Below are 14,465 nucleotides of genomic sequence, written 5' to 3'. Positions count from 1 at the left end.
CACATCCAGACATAAGACTACCTGAACTTTCCCTCCGTGGGGGAGGACAAAACTTGGTCTTCTTGCTGCAGGAGAGGGGCACTGACTATCCCCATGTGCTGCTGTTGGCCATGTTATTCTGGATCCTTTTGATATCGCAGCTCAAGCTCCTGGCATTGCCCCACCGCCCCACTGCCCCCGAGGAATGGAGCCTCCTCCAGCCCTCCTTCCTTTCGGGCCTCCAGTGGCTGGGAAGGGTCAGGACGCATACCTGTCTTGTGCTTGGCCCCTCACACGGTCTGCTCTGCTGTCTTCTTCTGTGAGGAGATAAGTGTCAGGGCTCCTGTCTCTGAGGTTTATCCCCACCGCTGCTCTCACTCCTGCTGAGGACTGCGGTTCCCCCAGAACAGATGTCAGGGGTACAGGGATCCCTGAGGATGGGGCAGTGTCTCCAGGAAGGAGCCCAAGGCTTTCCTGACAAACTGAGGCCCACTGGGCACAGTGGGAACTCCATCCTGCCTGAGGGGCTGAGGCTCTGGCCATAGCACAGTCCTTGCTTAGGGCATCAGCCCTTGAACACCCTACCCCTGTCCCTGCCCCAAATAAAGTATATGGGTATGAGTTTCTTCAGTGGGGACAGCCTGACAGCTGGGTACACATAGCCCAAGTCCCGTTTTCTCTTACCTGGAAGTGTTCGACAGCCTATATGGTCTCCCTGCCCTCTGTGGGTATCCCTTTCCCTAACTCCCCCGATATCCTCCACCTCATAGATGAGACAGGGCCACTTCTGTGGTTTCCAGAGAATGGGAATACACCCGCATGGCTCTTTCACAAGGTTCCCTTTTGGAGTCAAGAATGGAGAGGACAGGGACAGGCCTGGGGGTGGGAAGGGTTAACATTCACCCTGGGAACTGGGTTTGGGTCCCTTTTCTGGTTTGAGACCGCAGGAACTCATTCTACCTTTTTTTTCTTTTTCTTCTGGAACAGTGCGTCAGGGTCTTTGGTTGAGGCCTTTTTCACTTTCTTCTTTTTTTCCTTTTTGTCCTTATTTTTTTTTCCTGAGGGAAGAAAGTAAGCTTTCTGAACAACAGATTTGAATCCTGAGACTGGGTCATGCTGGAGGTGCACAGGGCAGGGCACCAGGGCTCCTAGGGCCTGCTTCTCCCGATGCTGGTCCTTAGCTCTCCCCACAGCCCGGCAAGTCATCAACACAGCCAGGGTGGGGCCAGGACACCTGTCTTTCGGTGCTAGCTTCATGTTTTCTTCACCTATGGAACGCTTGGACTATGACTATATTTCTTGAAATTAACTCACTTTTTATTTTTAGCCTTTGCAGTGCTGGGGATGGAATCCAGGGCCTCACATGTGCTAGGTAAGTGATGTAACACTGAACTATACCCCTGGCCCTAAATTAACTCATTTAAAAAACTCCCGCACAGAGTTCGGGATGTGGTTCAGTAGTAGGGAGCTTGCCTAGCATGCATGAAGCCCTGGTTTTATCTCCAAAGCCACAAAAAGAAAAACTAAACAAAGAAAAAACAACAAAACCTCCCACAATTATTTTGAAAGGAAAGTGGGAATCTAGTACAGCTTTGAGCACCAAGGAGCCAAGCGTCCTGCTCTGAGGGCCACTCTGTCTCGTCCTGGAGGGTAGGGGCATTAGGCTTCTACCCTGCCTTCCATACTCCTCTACCACTGCTGGTGCAGCACTTGAGAGGGCTGCCTGTTTGGAGCTGGTGAAAACCCGTGACCCTGAGCAGCCTCTCCTCTGAGTCTCAGTTCTCCACCTGCAAAATGGGAATGAAATACCTCTTGTGCTGGCCTGAGGGCTGACAAGGGCCTACTGAGTGCAGACTCCAGCACAGGGCTCAGGGAATGGGAAACCAAGGTCTAGAGAGATAACGAGGACTCAGCTGTTCTGGTTCACTTTGCACCCCAGAGCTGGCAGGAAAAACAGGCTCCTCCAAGATCTGACATGGGCCAAAGGGGCAGAGGACACCATGACCTGCCCTCATCAGGCTGCAGCCTGAACCTGGACCTTCCAGAAGACTGAAACTGAAAATAAATGTGACTGCCAGTTGCTAAGGGAACTTTCTGGGATTTGGGGAGCTGGCACACAGCACTGCTCTGGGTGCTCTGGAATCTTTTTTTGGCTTTGCCACTAGCTGCCCAAGACCCTTGATAAACCACTTCCCAGGGATCTCCCTCTGCACGGCCAGATCAAGAGGTACCTAGGACCCCTGCCACCCTCAGCATGGGCCTAGGAAAGCAAGGTCACTTACTCTTATCAGATTTCTTCTTCTCTTTTTTGCTTTTTGGGTCATTCTGATCTCCACCTTCAACCTTCACTGTCCCCAGCTCCCCTTCTGGCTTGTCCTTGGCCCCTTGGGAGCCGGAAGATCCCTTCCCCTTCTTCTCCTTTGTGTTGCCACTTGCTTTGTCTCTCTTTGATTTCCCTTTGGAAGTCCTGGAGGCCTTTTCTGAAGAAACAGCACCCTCCCCACTTTCTCCGGCTGCTAGCTGCTTCTTCTTCTTGCTCTTGGGGGCTCTGACGGCGGACTGGTCTCCTGAGAGCTTCCGCTTCCGGCCTTTCCTGCTGCTCTCCTTGGTGGCATCTGCGGCTTTCTTCCTTTCCTGCTCCAGCAGCTCTGTCAGGACCTTCATCACAGAGGCCTGCACCTGGGCCTCACTCAGGGGCCAGGGCTCCCCCAGGAGGCGCTGGGCGATGCTGCTCTGCAGTGCCTGTGTTGAGTCTGTGGTGCTTGGGGCTCCCTTTGTGGGCTTCCGAGGTGTGGTGCCTGAGGTGGCTTCCTTTTTACCTGTGGAGAAAGGAGTTGGGAGTCCCAGATCTGGGGGAGCTGGGGGACAACTCTCATCTGGCAAGAGCTCAGGGGATGCAAGGGAAGAACGCTCCTCCTCTTACAATGGTATGGACGGGAAGGTGAGGTTCAGTGGTCACTCGGCCCCATCTAGTCTCCAAAGTTCACACCTTCCTCACACCTGGACCTCACCTTCAACTTAGAGCTCTTTTGTCTTCTTACACCAAAACTCCACTCCAATTAGGGTTGGGGATGGACAATGAACCCAGAACATTGACGTGAGGGCCTGAAATCTATCAACGAGATGAAAGGGCAAACAGGAGGGAGATGCTATCAACTAGCCAAGAGTCCAGAGGTGGGTCAGGAGTGCTTGTCTCCAAGTTTAACTTACGTGACTCTAGCTGGGACCCAGCTCCTCTCAAGGGCTGTTTCCCTGCTTGTAAAATGTGGAAATGGATGAATGATGATTCCCTCTTTAGAAACTATAGATATAAAATAAAAGTGAAGCCCTTGTTGACAATTCACAATCCATCAATACAGTGGGCCCTTGGCCCTTTCTGGCCAGGGCTCAAGGCAGCCTGGGGGGTTCCTGGGTGCACAAGTGGTGGCTGACTAAGCAGGTCTACTGCCTGCCAGAGTGACTTCTGGTGCAGCCTTTGTTTAGAATTTTCCACGCCTCTGCTTGCCTCTGATAATTGTGTGCTGACTACACGTGTAAAAAAAACCTTCCACAGCCCCCTCTAAAATGTCTCCTTGTCACACCCGCCTCTCACAAAGAACACTGGGGAGGAAAGTGAGCAACGACTATGCTCCTGACCCAGCACACGAAGCTGCAGCTTAAAGCCCAAAGACTGGGCCTCGCCACTGCCTCTGGATGCTGCCTCTGACCCGGATAGGTCTCTACTTCATTCTGGGCTACACAGGCACAAAGCTTACAAGGTGAGCTCTGGAAGGGGAAGGGGGCTCAGTGGTTTGGTTCTGGAGGTGATCACTTTGAGGGGCATCCTTGTCACTCATGGCTGGAGGCTGCTCACTGCCACATGCAGTGAGCCTGATCATGCCCACAGGCCCTCCAGTCTGCCCTCCAAAGGCCATGTGACTATTTTCTGTGGGTCATACCTTGACATGCCCTGGAAGCATCACCCTCTGCAGGGCCTGTGTTAGACATGTTTAGAAACCCAGGGTGGCCAGGGGATTGTCAACACTTTAGAGTACATCAGAGTGGCTCTGGGCTGGTCCATTGCCAACTCCTGCAAACAGGCCTCCAGTCTTCTGACTGAGCCATCCTCAGTGCCCACACCCCACACCATGATCCTGTGTGCAGGGAAGAAAGTCAATAGGGCTGGCTGGAGAGTGAGGCCTACTGCACAAGCCAAGATGCTGCTTCCTCCAGGCAGACATTCTCCTACAGCTGCAACCAGCTTCCCCCAGCTGGATACACCAGGCTCCTGGGCTGCCCAAACCACGGGAGCCACACCTCAGGGTAGAGTCCACCAGCACTTCGAGAAGTACCGCTAGGTCTCATTTGAGACAAAAGTCCCTCATGTGGAGAGGCCCTGGTGGCAGACAGGACCATGTTGGTGGCATTGTTGCTGCAGGAGGACAAAGGAGGCCCACTGTCTTGTCCTTCCAAGTTGTACTGTTCCTTGACTTACCTGTTTTAAGGGAAATGGTGCCTGCTGTGTGTTGAGACTCCTGCTTGCCATCTGGGTCATCTTTGTGTGCCAGAGCAGAGGAAACCAAGGGGCTGGAGTCTGGCTTTAGAGCCGCCTTTGAAGCCTGGGAATTGGCCAGGGTCAGCCCTGGGGTCACATAACCTGAGAGGAGAGACTGAAGAAGCCCAGTGTGAAAGAAGCTGCAAGCCCATCCGCCCAGCCCAGAAGCATGACCTGCTGTGAGGAAACCGGCCCAGGGTGCTTCAGCCCTCAGAGTGCACCTCCTGAACTATTTTAGACAAGTACATCCAAATGGGAAATTTCTTATGAATGCAAATGCAAAAATCATTACACCTGCCATGCATAGCAAGAGTAACCTTAAAGAAACCTGGTTAAGACATGTTTGTTTGAGCCTCACTCGAATCAAGGTGAATCCTTTTCACAGACCCAGATGGTTAACTGCTTGGGCTCCTAAGACTCTGGGTAGGCGCTCGCCTGGCTCTTTTCTTTCTTTTTTTTTTGTACCAGGGATTGAACCCAGAGGCACTTAACCACTGAGCAGCATCCTCAGTCCTTTTTTATATTTTATTTAGAGATAGAGTCTCACTAAGTGGCTGAGGCTGGCTTTAAACTTGTGACCCTTCTGCCTCAGCCTCCTGAACCACTGGGATTCCAAGTGTGCACCAGCGAGCCCAGTAGCCTGGTGCCTTTGCAGGCATGACCTTGCCCAGGGCAAGAGGAGGGGGCCAGAAGTCTGAGCTGAGGACGCCTGGTCTAAGAGTGCAGCCCAAGCCCTTGGGCAGTCAGCCCTCTCCCGGCAATTACCTGGGAAGGTGCCACCACTTCATCCTCGCTGGACTCTGCTGTGGTCTCCTCTACCAAGGTCTCCTTCCCGGAGGGGGCTGGAGATACTGGAGAAACAAAGGTATCCTGTTGGGGTCCCTAGTGGCTCTTGTCAGTCAGGCAGAGTGAGCCCTTAATAGGCCTGAGATGCCAGGTCTGTGTCCCTCCCTCTCCTGCCCATGGCTTCCTATTGCTCCTCTACATCAACGCTATTCCCGGCCTTCAACTCCAACTCCCAAGGCCCCACTTATATTCCCTGCGTTCTTCTGTCGGGAAGCATGGTCTTGGGAATTAGGGGAGTCAATTAGAGGAGCCTGATACTAAGAGGCTACCAGCAGCTCAATAAGAGTCAGGTCTTTGAAATCACCTGGATGGACTTCCTCAGAGGGCAATACACATGGGTGAACTGAGATCCAATGTGGAATGACATGGCCAAGGTCTCAGATCAAGCTGGGATACATAACGAGCTAAGGCCAAAGCCTCGGATCTACCAGGCTGCACCCCACCCCCAGCCCTGGACTTTCCCTCCTAGCACCCTCACCTAGCCTTGGAGTTGACTTGGCCTTCTGGGGTTCCCTATTATCCTCGCTTCCCGAAGAGCTATCGCTGCTGTCCTCGCTGTCATCTGAGCTCCCAGGGTCTTTGGCTTTGGGGCAGCCAGAGGGAGTGGCTGTGGCCTGTTGGCCTGCAGGAAGCTTGGGTTGTTTGAGCTTGTTGGTCACTTTGGCCTGGACAGGGGAGCTCTGGGGACGAGTCACAGGGAGTGCTCCCACAGCACTGCCAACCTAATTTGGTGAAAGAAAGAGCAGAAGGTCAGGCCAAGCAGTACGGTGCCTGCTGAGCACAGCAATGGGGCCACACAGGTGATCTCCGGGATCCTTCCCATGATTCTAGGGTGGATGCTGTAGCTTCTTCTTACACACCAGCCCACGGAGACCCATGAAGACCCAGAGTTGTGCCTGTACCCTCCCTGTGGCAGGTCTGGTAGCCCTGCTTCCCAAGCTCACCTCACTTGAAGACTGAGTCCTGGCAGGAGGCTGGGCCTCATTTGCTTTACGGGTGAGAACTTTCAGGGCAGCCTGCGTCAGTGGGAGGGAAGCTGGGTTCTGCTTTGCCACCTGTGGACAGTGAGGGGTAGCCCTGAGACCACGGGTAATTGAGATGCTATCCATGTCAGGCCTGGTCAGACCCTCTCTGGCTGGGGTGAGGGGACCCAAGCATGAAGAGCCACGGGCTGGGAGTCGAGGACTGAGGGACAATTAAAGGGGCAATTTCACCACTTGGGCAGAAAGATGGGTGGCAGGTTTAAGGTTATGAGCAAGTCACCTTGTTCTCAGAGTAGAGATAGCTCCCAGCAAGGAAGGGAAGTAGCTCAGTTCCACCAGAGGCCCACCGCTAATCTGCACTCTCTTCAGGATGTGCCTCTAGCTTGGGGGTCCCCCTGGGTGTTACTCCTACTTCATGTACCCACCAACAGTCAGGGAGTGAGAACTTCAACTTCCCTACCTGCAGGGTGCCCCCAGCTCACCTCCTTGGTCGGGAGGGTCTTCCCTGTCCATCCTAAAGCAGACACTCATTATTCCCTGGTTTATACTGTTTCCTTCCTAGCACCAAGCAGTTGGCGAGGATCTTGTTTCTATTTGATTTCCTTGTTTAATGCCTGCTTCCTGGCTGGTTTGAGAACACCATGAGGGGAGGGACCCTCCCTGTCTTGTTCCTGTTATAGCCCATGTCTGGCATGGGTAGATGGTCAGCACCATCTACTGGCTGAGTAGCCAAACAGGTGTGGGTTTGGGGGTGTTGTGACCACACGCTGGTTACCCACCAGCGCAGTCCCAGAGGCCCTTCTTGAGACAGCACTTGTGGTGCACCCAGTGAGCAGGTGGCACATCAGCCCCTCCAAGTTGGCGCTGCCCCCTATTGCAACTTTCTCTTGCCCTCTCAGGAAGAAGTGGGTGGGATACAGTGAGCTCCTTCTCAATGGGATAACAAACCCATATGGCTGGAAAGAGCAGGGACTGGGAGTCAGGAGGTCTGGGTTCTGGCCCTGCCCAATTCTGATCAAGCCACAGCTCTGATGCGGGTATGTGCTCAGTTTTATCATCTGAATAGTGGGTCACTGTGTTTTCATCTTCAGGCAAGGGCCAAATAACAATGCACTAAAAATGGGAAAGGCTGTGAAGAATGCTAAAGTCATTGTTCCAAACACCAAAAAGGGCAACTTTGGTTCATGGCATTTCAAAAGTGGGAGGAAGAAAACAGATCAGAAGCTCCACCATGCTGAAAAAACTGACAAGGGAGTCCAGGAGTGAAGCTGGCTCTGCTCAGTTGTGGGTTCCCTGAAAGTCATTCTGATTCTATGTTTCTTGTTTTGGTACTGGGATTGAACCCAGGGCTGCTTTACCACCAAGCTACATCCCTAGCCCTTTTCATTTTATATTTAGAGATAGTCTCCTTAAGTTGCTGAGGCTGGCCTCAAACTTGTAATCCTCTTGCCTTGGCCTCCTGATTCACTGGGATTACAGGTGTGTGCCACCATGCCCTTTGAAAGCAATTCCTACAATACAAAGGTGATTTGGGAATCTGGCATCAGGTCTATGGCTGGAAAGACAGGAAGGCCTCTGGCTGTGAGGCCAGTGCTGTTGGTGGGTGGGAGACAGGCACTGCAGTGGAACCAGCTGTCCTCCCGCCCTGTCTACCCAGTACCTGAGTGGCTGCCGTCTCCTGTTTCTTGCCTTCTGATGCCCGACTGGATTCCTCACTGCCGTTGGTTCTGGGGGTTGTCCGTGAGTGGGCAGTGGGCACAGTCACATTGGTTTTAACAGCTGAAATGGAGGACAGGTGCATATCAGGGTGCAGAAGTCCCATGGCCTCCTCAGTGGTAGCAAAACCCAGTCATCAGTCCATCCTGGGAACCCAGTGCTGTGCTTAGGCCTTACACAGGGAGAGGTTTCACTTGCACACCAAGCATTCCAGGCGGGGATCCAACAGGGCTTGGGGGCATTAAATGGCTACTAGGGCAGTGACCCACCCCCCAGCTTTTTCCTCATGCCCTCTCCTCTTGGCCAGTCAGGCTGCTTGCTATTCCTGAGCCACATGCTGGGACACTGGTACCAGAGAACCTTCAGGTAAAATGGTCTGTCATGAGAATCACCCAAATATCTGCACAGGATGTTCCACAAGGGTTCACTGGAGAGCTGCTCAATCAGAGCCAAAGACAAGACCCTCTGTCTCCTCTAATATGGTGCTGGCAGAATGGAACGTGGCACTACCTTATAGCCAGTAGGAATCACATATGTACTGACAAACCCACGACAACGTCACAACATACCCCTGAAGATGACAAGCACTGTGTACAGTATGGTCCACTTTAGAAACACAGGTGTACCTTAGGCTTTGGTCAAGTCAGCAGGAGTGAAATGACAGAAGTAATAATTTGGGATGCGGGCAGGGGGGTTATCAGTGACATTTTTTCTTTCTCTCTCTCTCTTATTTTGAGGTGGGGTCTCACTAAGTTGCCCAGACTGGTCTCAAACATGCAAATATCCTGACTCAGCATCTGTAATAGCTGGGATTATAGGGGGAAACATGATGCCCAGCTTATATTTTTTCTTTTGTGCTAATCTGCATTTCTTAATTACCTTACCATCATTAGGTATGGTTTCCTTTTTAAAAGTGTTATAACAACAATAAGAGTAATAATAACAACAATAAAGTAATAGAGTAATTGATAGAATCACAGATTATTTTAAGTTAAGGACACCCCAGATCTGGTCCTACCTTTTCTTGATAGATGAAATCCATCCTTGCAACATCTCTGCTTAGATTACCTCAACTCTTAAATGCCACCAGGGATGGCAAGCTCACTGCTCTTAAGGGCCCACCCCAGTCAGTCAGTGATTAAGACAGTGATTAAGATCCTGGTCCCAGTAGCTTCTAGTCACTGTCCTGAGTCTCTAACCCTAACCCTAACCCTAACCCTAACCCTGAGTCTCACGCTGCTTAGAGCTGGCAGAGCAGTCTTGGAAGTGATAATCTCTAGAACCAAAGGTCACCCTTCATCAGAGTGACAACGCAGGGCCCAGAATCCTGGCCTGACCAATGCCTTGCTATGCAACTCGACCAGCATCCTGTCCCGTCTGGCCTCAATGGGGGTAATGCCAGCAGCTCCACCCAGCTGAGCCTGACAGGTGAAGCAGGGCATCAGCACTGCGCGCAGGGCTGCACTCACCGGGCGTGGAGGACTGCGTGGCGGGGATCAGGTCCTCATCCTCGCTCTCGGAGGAGGAGCGCCCGGCGGTGCTGTCTGAGACCCGGGCCTTCCTTGGGGTGTTCACAGCTTGGGCCTGTGCAGGAGTAGCAGCCGGGCCAGCTGGACTACGATTAGGGTCGACAAAAATCAGAGGGGGTTTAATCACCTTGAAAAACAAAAACAGAACATACCCCCCAGTGATTAAAGGCTTGGCCAGGGAAAGGGGAAGACAGGATTGGGGAGGACTTTGTAAGGCAAGGGATCCAAGGAGTTCATGGGCAGCTGGGCAGAGGCCATTCTAGCTGCCCAGGGTACTCCCAGCCCACACACATCCCATGGCACCTTCCAAGACCCAGCACAGCACCTCACAGCTCACAGGAGCCCACCTGATCCTGACAGTGAACCCGAGTGCAGCCATATCAGATGCACTTACAGGTGGGAGGTCTACAAGTCCAGAGAGGGAAAGAGAGGTGCCCACCGTCGCAGAGCTTACTAAAAGCCGCAACGTTCAACTGAGCCTTCTTTCCTCTGGCTGACTTCAGAGACCTGCTGAGTGGGAGCCCTAAAGTCTTTCTCAGTGACCTGGCCATAAGGTAAGATTCTCCCAGGAAGCTGTTTCTAGTCTAGCTCTCTCCATCGTAGCAACTCTGACACGGTCGTCCTGAGATGTGGCCCAGCCCCACTACACTGACCTAGTTCGTCAACACATAAAATACTGGAGGGAAACAGGGGTGGTTGGGTAGGGAAGAACCCATGGATTAAGATTTAAAGGGATTAATAACCTAATGCAGCGTGTGGTCCTGATTTGGAATCTTTTTGAACACACCAAATATAAAAAATAGCATTCATGAGATAATTGGGAAAATGACAACACTGCCTGGGTAGGTCAGTTTTTTTAGATGTGATATAGAATCGTGGTTGTGCTTAAAAGAAAGAAAAAAGAAAGAGTCCTCATTCAGAGCAGCACACTGAACTCCTAGTGGATGAGAGGGCAGGTCTGAGACCAGCTTCAAAGTGGCCAGGTTATGTGACCGCAGAGGTGAGGATGGCTGTGGGTTCTTTATACCGCTTCACCTTTGGGTGGGCTCTCCATGTCCCACCGAGAAAGTGACAGGAAAAGTAGGTGGTAACAGTGGCTCCCTGATGTGAGGCAGATGTCTAACTGGGAACCACAGCTCCTAGAATGTGCCACCCACACATCAGGGACTCCAGGGCTGCACCCAGCCAGTGAGAGCAGGCAGAGCCATGACCCAAGGACTGGGGAACATCTACTTTCCACTTTTGAAATGTCAGTGCTGACTTGAGGTCTGGGTTGGGGGTAGTTAGGTGTCGGGCAGGGTTTGTTCGCCATACCATCCTGCCCACCTCTTGGGCCTGGTTTGTCACCAACTATCACCCAAGATGCTGCGCTGCAAAGAGGTAAAGTAAAAACCACAGCAGAAAGGTGCCTGCCCGAGGGTGGAAGCTCTGCTCGGCTTAGGCCCTTCCTACCCCTGCCAAACAGCCTCCCCCACGGCTGCTCTGATCTGCCACTTCCAGAGCCTTCCTTCCCACGTGATGAAAAAGAGAAGGATGCAAAGTGGGAGAAGGCTTGCCGTGGAAGGAGGGGGATCTATATATATGTGAGGAGACAGAAGAACAGATTGTCGGGGACCAAGAGAGGCAACGAACCCACTGAGGCAAACAATAGCGTCTCAGGATGTTAAAAGCAGCGCAGCAGCAGAGCCTCCTCCCAGCTCCACCTGCCCACGCCACCCCGGCCCGGCCTGGCCGCTGGGCTGTGGGAGGGAGGTGGTGCAGGGGCCCGGATGCAGAGGGCGGTTGGGCCACAAGGGGCCCACAGCCCAGTACTATTCTAAGCAGGAGCTCAAAGATCAGTCCTGGAGAGTTCAAAGAGGAGGGCTGTGTCACCCAGGGTGCAGGGGATACCTGCTTTTATGCCTTTCTCTGCCATGACAGCCCTGTGTGGTCAAGCTCCAGAACCCTGAGACCCAGTTTCTCACCTGTTGAAAGGGCTAATAGTGGTCCCTGTCATGTCACTGGGGTGGGCAGACTGCAAAAGAGCTCATGCAGGGATGCTCCTGGGCTGGTCAGAGAAACTCTGAGCCCGAGGCCACACCTGTAGGTGGACGGCACTAAGGACCAGGAGGAGCCCAGGGTTCCCTTCCCACTCACGCTCTGGTGCCTGTGGGAAGAAGCCAGAGGTTTCCTGGGTACTACCTGCTTCCTGTTAAAGCTGAGCTCACAACTTGTGTCCTCACTCAGCAAGTCTGGGGCCAGGTGGGACTGGTGGCTCAGGCTGCTGACCCCAGCATGGGACACGGTCACAAAGGCACGACTGCTCCAACAGCTCCTATCAAAACTGCCTGTGGGGCTGGAAGTGTAGCTCAGTGGAAGCAGGAGGGCTGAGCACAGGGAGGCCCTGGCTCATCCCCAGCACCTCAGAAACGAGACAAAAACCTGTCTGTGGGTTAGTTAGCAGATCCTGGGCCAGTCCCACCCTGGGGGACTAAGAAATTCTACTCTTTGGGGATGTGGCTGAGAATTTTGAGTTTTGAGCCTTGCTGCAGGGGTTCAAAAGGCTGAGGCCCAAAGAAGGCAAAGGGCCTTGTCCAGGGTGACCAGCAAACTGCTCTGAAATGCAGGATTGGAAGTTAGTTCTCCCGGGACCAGCCAGGAGCTCCTCTTAGTACCATTCACATTAGGCCTAAATTTAACCCCCTAACTTTGTTTCTTACAGATTTCTCTTTTTTTCCTCTCTGAAACTCTGAGGGCAGGGCCTATGTTTTTTGTTGTTTTGGCAAAATTATAGAGCACAAGCAGCACTTCCAAAAATATTAATTTAGCTGGTAGGTAAAAACCATGTATACCCTTGGTGTACATCCATACTGTGACACACGTGTCATGGAATGGCTCCCTCGAGCTATTTAACGCATGCATTCCTCATATACTTACTACTTGTTTTTTGATCAGCACCCAAGCCAGGCTGCAGCACAGGCCCGAGCTGAGGCCCGTGCTCTACACAATGGGCCTGAGGTGCAGTGAGGTGACTGAGACTGGAGTCAGTCTCCATCCCTGACTTGAAGCCTGGGGCTCAGCCTACCACCTTGGCATCAAACTTTTGCCCAGTTGGTGGGCTAATAAGAAAAACATCAAAAACTGCCAATAGCAAAATGTTTGATAAATGCTTACTAATGAGAGTAATCACAATTAAAGAACTGGGGACTGAGAGGCTGAAAGTCCCCTAGCTAGGTGGAGGCCACAGCTTCCCCAGGAAGTGCCTATCTTCCCTAAATCTTCCCCAGGGAATGCACAAACTGCCGACTATTTTCCCTTCTGCTTTTCAAACAGGGGCTCCAGAATCTTCAGGACTAACGTACCAATTAAATAGTTCAGTTTAAGCATGATGTTCATTTTAATTGTGTTAGCCCGCCCCTGCAGAGAAAGGCAGAGGGGCCCCTCCCTCCCAGCTGTTCTGAGCCCTCCGAGAGGGAGGCTTCACAAAGCTCCATAGTCAGCCAGGGGCACAGCCCAAGCCCCAGAGAGATGTCCCCCGACAGGGCCAGGGAGCAGGCAAGTGTGGATGGCCTGGGTTCAAATGGATGGGGCAGGTGGCTCAACTCTAAGCCTCATTCCCCCTCCTTAACATAGAAATAACAAAAGGATCTCCCCTCAGGGTTCTTGTGGGAATTGAACAGAATACTTCAAAATGGGGTTCAGACAGCCCCTGGCACACAGGAAGGGAACAATAATATTAGTTGTACCCCATCGTTTTTGTGGAGGTGTATAAGCAGCGTCGGGAGGACCTGACTGATGGGCTGACACCTGATCCAGAAGAGCAGGGGTGAAGCAGGCCCCCTGGTGCAGGGGCTGCAGGACTCCAGCATTGCTGGTGAGACCAGGCAGATGCTTCCAGAAGCACTGGGCCAGGGGACAAAGGGCAGTGAAGCTGCTAGAAAGGCCTGGGTTCACAAGGAAACCAAGCTCCTTGGTCTTTGCAGTCAGAGAAGGTATCCTTGGTCCCCACTTGAAGATGTGGTCTGAAGAGGACCAGGGTGTAGTAGGGCACACTAAGGTGCCACAGTTGCTCAGGATGGGGTCTTGGGTGAGGCCCCTGGGATTCTGATGAGTCCTGCAGAGAAGTTCTGGTCCCAAGCAGGAATAGGGACACAAAGGGGCCAGGAGCCAGTGTTTGTGCCCTTCTCAGTCTCTTCCTGAGAATCTGGGAAACTGCCTCAACTCTCAGGGCCTCCATTCTCCAACTGTCAAACAGGGCAATGCTACCTGCCCTCCTGATGATCACAGGCATTCCTGCACAGGACCTGAGGTACCTGTGCCAGTACAGATGAGGAGACAGGCACCGTTACCCACCCCATCCATTTTACAACTGAAACGCTGAGCCTCAGGAGGCCATAGCCTTTGCTGGGGTCCCAGGCTGACAGGTGTGGACCTGCTTCTACCCTTTGCCACCCTGCTTAGAAGCCTGTGTGCTCAACTGTTCTCTGCAGTCTGCCTCCTGGGGTTACTGTCCCAAAGAATGTGTCAAAGGAGAGAGCTCTGGAAACTGTGAAGTGCTGTTTCAAAGTGGCAAGTTTTCCCTGTGGGAAAGACCTGCACCCTACCCCCAGTTCACCACCCCTCCCTGAGCTGAGCCTGGAGTGTCTTCAGACAAGGTGCTGCCTACCTGGCTTGATGGCAACTCTTCGCCACTGCTGTCTGAGGACACCTTCGTGTTCTTCTCTGTGGGTCCTGAGGTCAGGGCCTTGCCTCTGGCAGTTTTGGAGGTACCATCCTTCTGAGGAGGCAAGAAAATGATGGGGAGGAGGTACTAGCTGAGGGGGAGCACAGAGAGTGAGCCACTCCCCTCACGTGCTCTGGCTCTCTGGGGAAGATGGCACAGTCCCATTCACACACACG

The 14,465-nt window shown here is 52.7% G+C and overlaps 1 protein-coding gene across 4 annotated transcripts in view; it reads right to left on the bottom strand.

The window, feature by feature from the left end:
• The window catches only part of Tcof1 (treacle ribosome biogenesis factor 1), a 36,310-nt gene that overhangs the window by 476 nt on the left and 21,369 nt on the right, over nucleotides 1-14,465 (bottom strand). For 2 of the 4 annotated variants that reach the window (XM_047556647.1, XM_047556649.1), the window contains 10 exons: nucleotides 14,233-14,343; nucleotides 9,528-9,714; nucleotides 8,003-8,121; nucleotides 6,304-6,414; nucleotides 5,838-6,081; nucleotides 5,279-5,364; nucleotides 4,454-4,628; nucleotides 2,262-2,798; nucleotides 941-1,037; nucleotides 251-298 (listed from right to left, as the gene is read on the bottom strand). In XM_047556647.1, coding sequence (XP_047412603.1) covers nucleotides 251-298; nucleotides 941-1,037; nucleotides 2,262-2,798; nucleotides 4,454-4,628; nucleotides 5,279-5,364; nucleotides 5,838-6,081; nucleotides 6,304-6,414; nucleotides 8,003-8,121; nucleotides 9,528-9,714; nucleotides 14,233-14,343 — 1,715 coding nt within the window. Of the gene's footprint in view, nucleotides 1-250; nucleotides 299-940; nucleotides 1,038-2,261; nucleotides 2,799-4,453; nucleotides 4,629-5,278; nucleotides 5,365-5,837; nucleotides 6,082-6,303; nucleotides 6,415-8,002; nucleotides 8,122-9,527; nucleotides 9,715-14,232; nucleotides 14,344-14,465 lie in introns of those variants that run through there. The other 2 variants (XM_047556648.1, XM_047556650.1) reach the window with 2 other exon arrangements.

The sequence above is a fragment of the Sciurus carolinensis genome, chromosome 6 (genome assembly GCF_902686445.1).
Source record: "Sciurus carolinensis chromosome 6, mSciCar1.2, whole genome shotgun sequence".
Taxonomy (NCBI): Eukaryota; Metazoa; Chordata; class Mammalia; order Rodentia; family Sciuridae; genus Sciurus; species Sciurus carolinensis.
The sequence above is the reverse complement of the archived record's forward strand: the minus strand, read 5'-3'. Positions and strand labels throughout refer to the sequence as shown.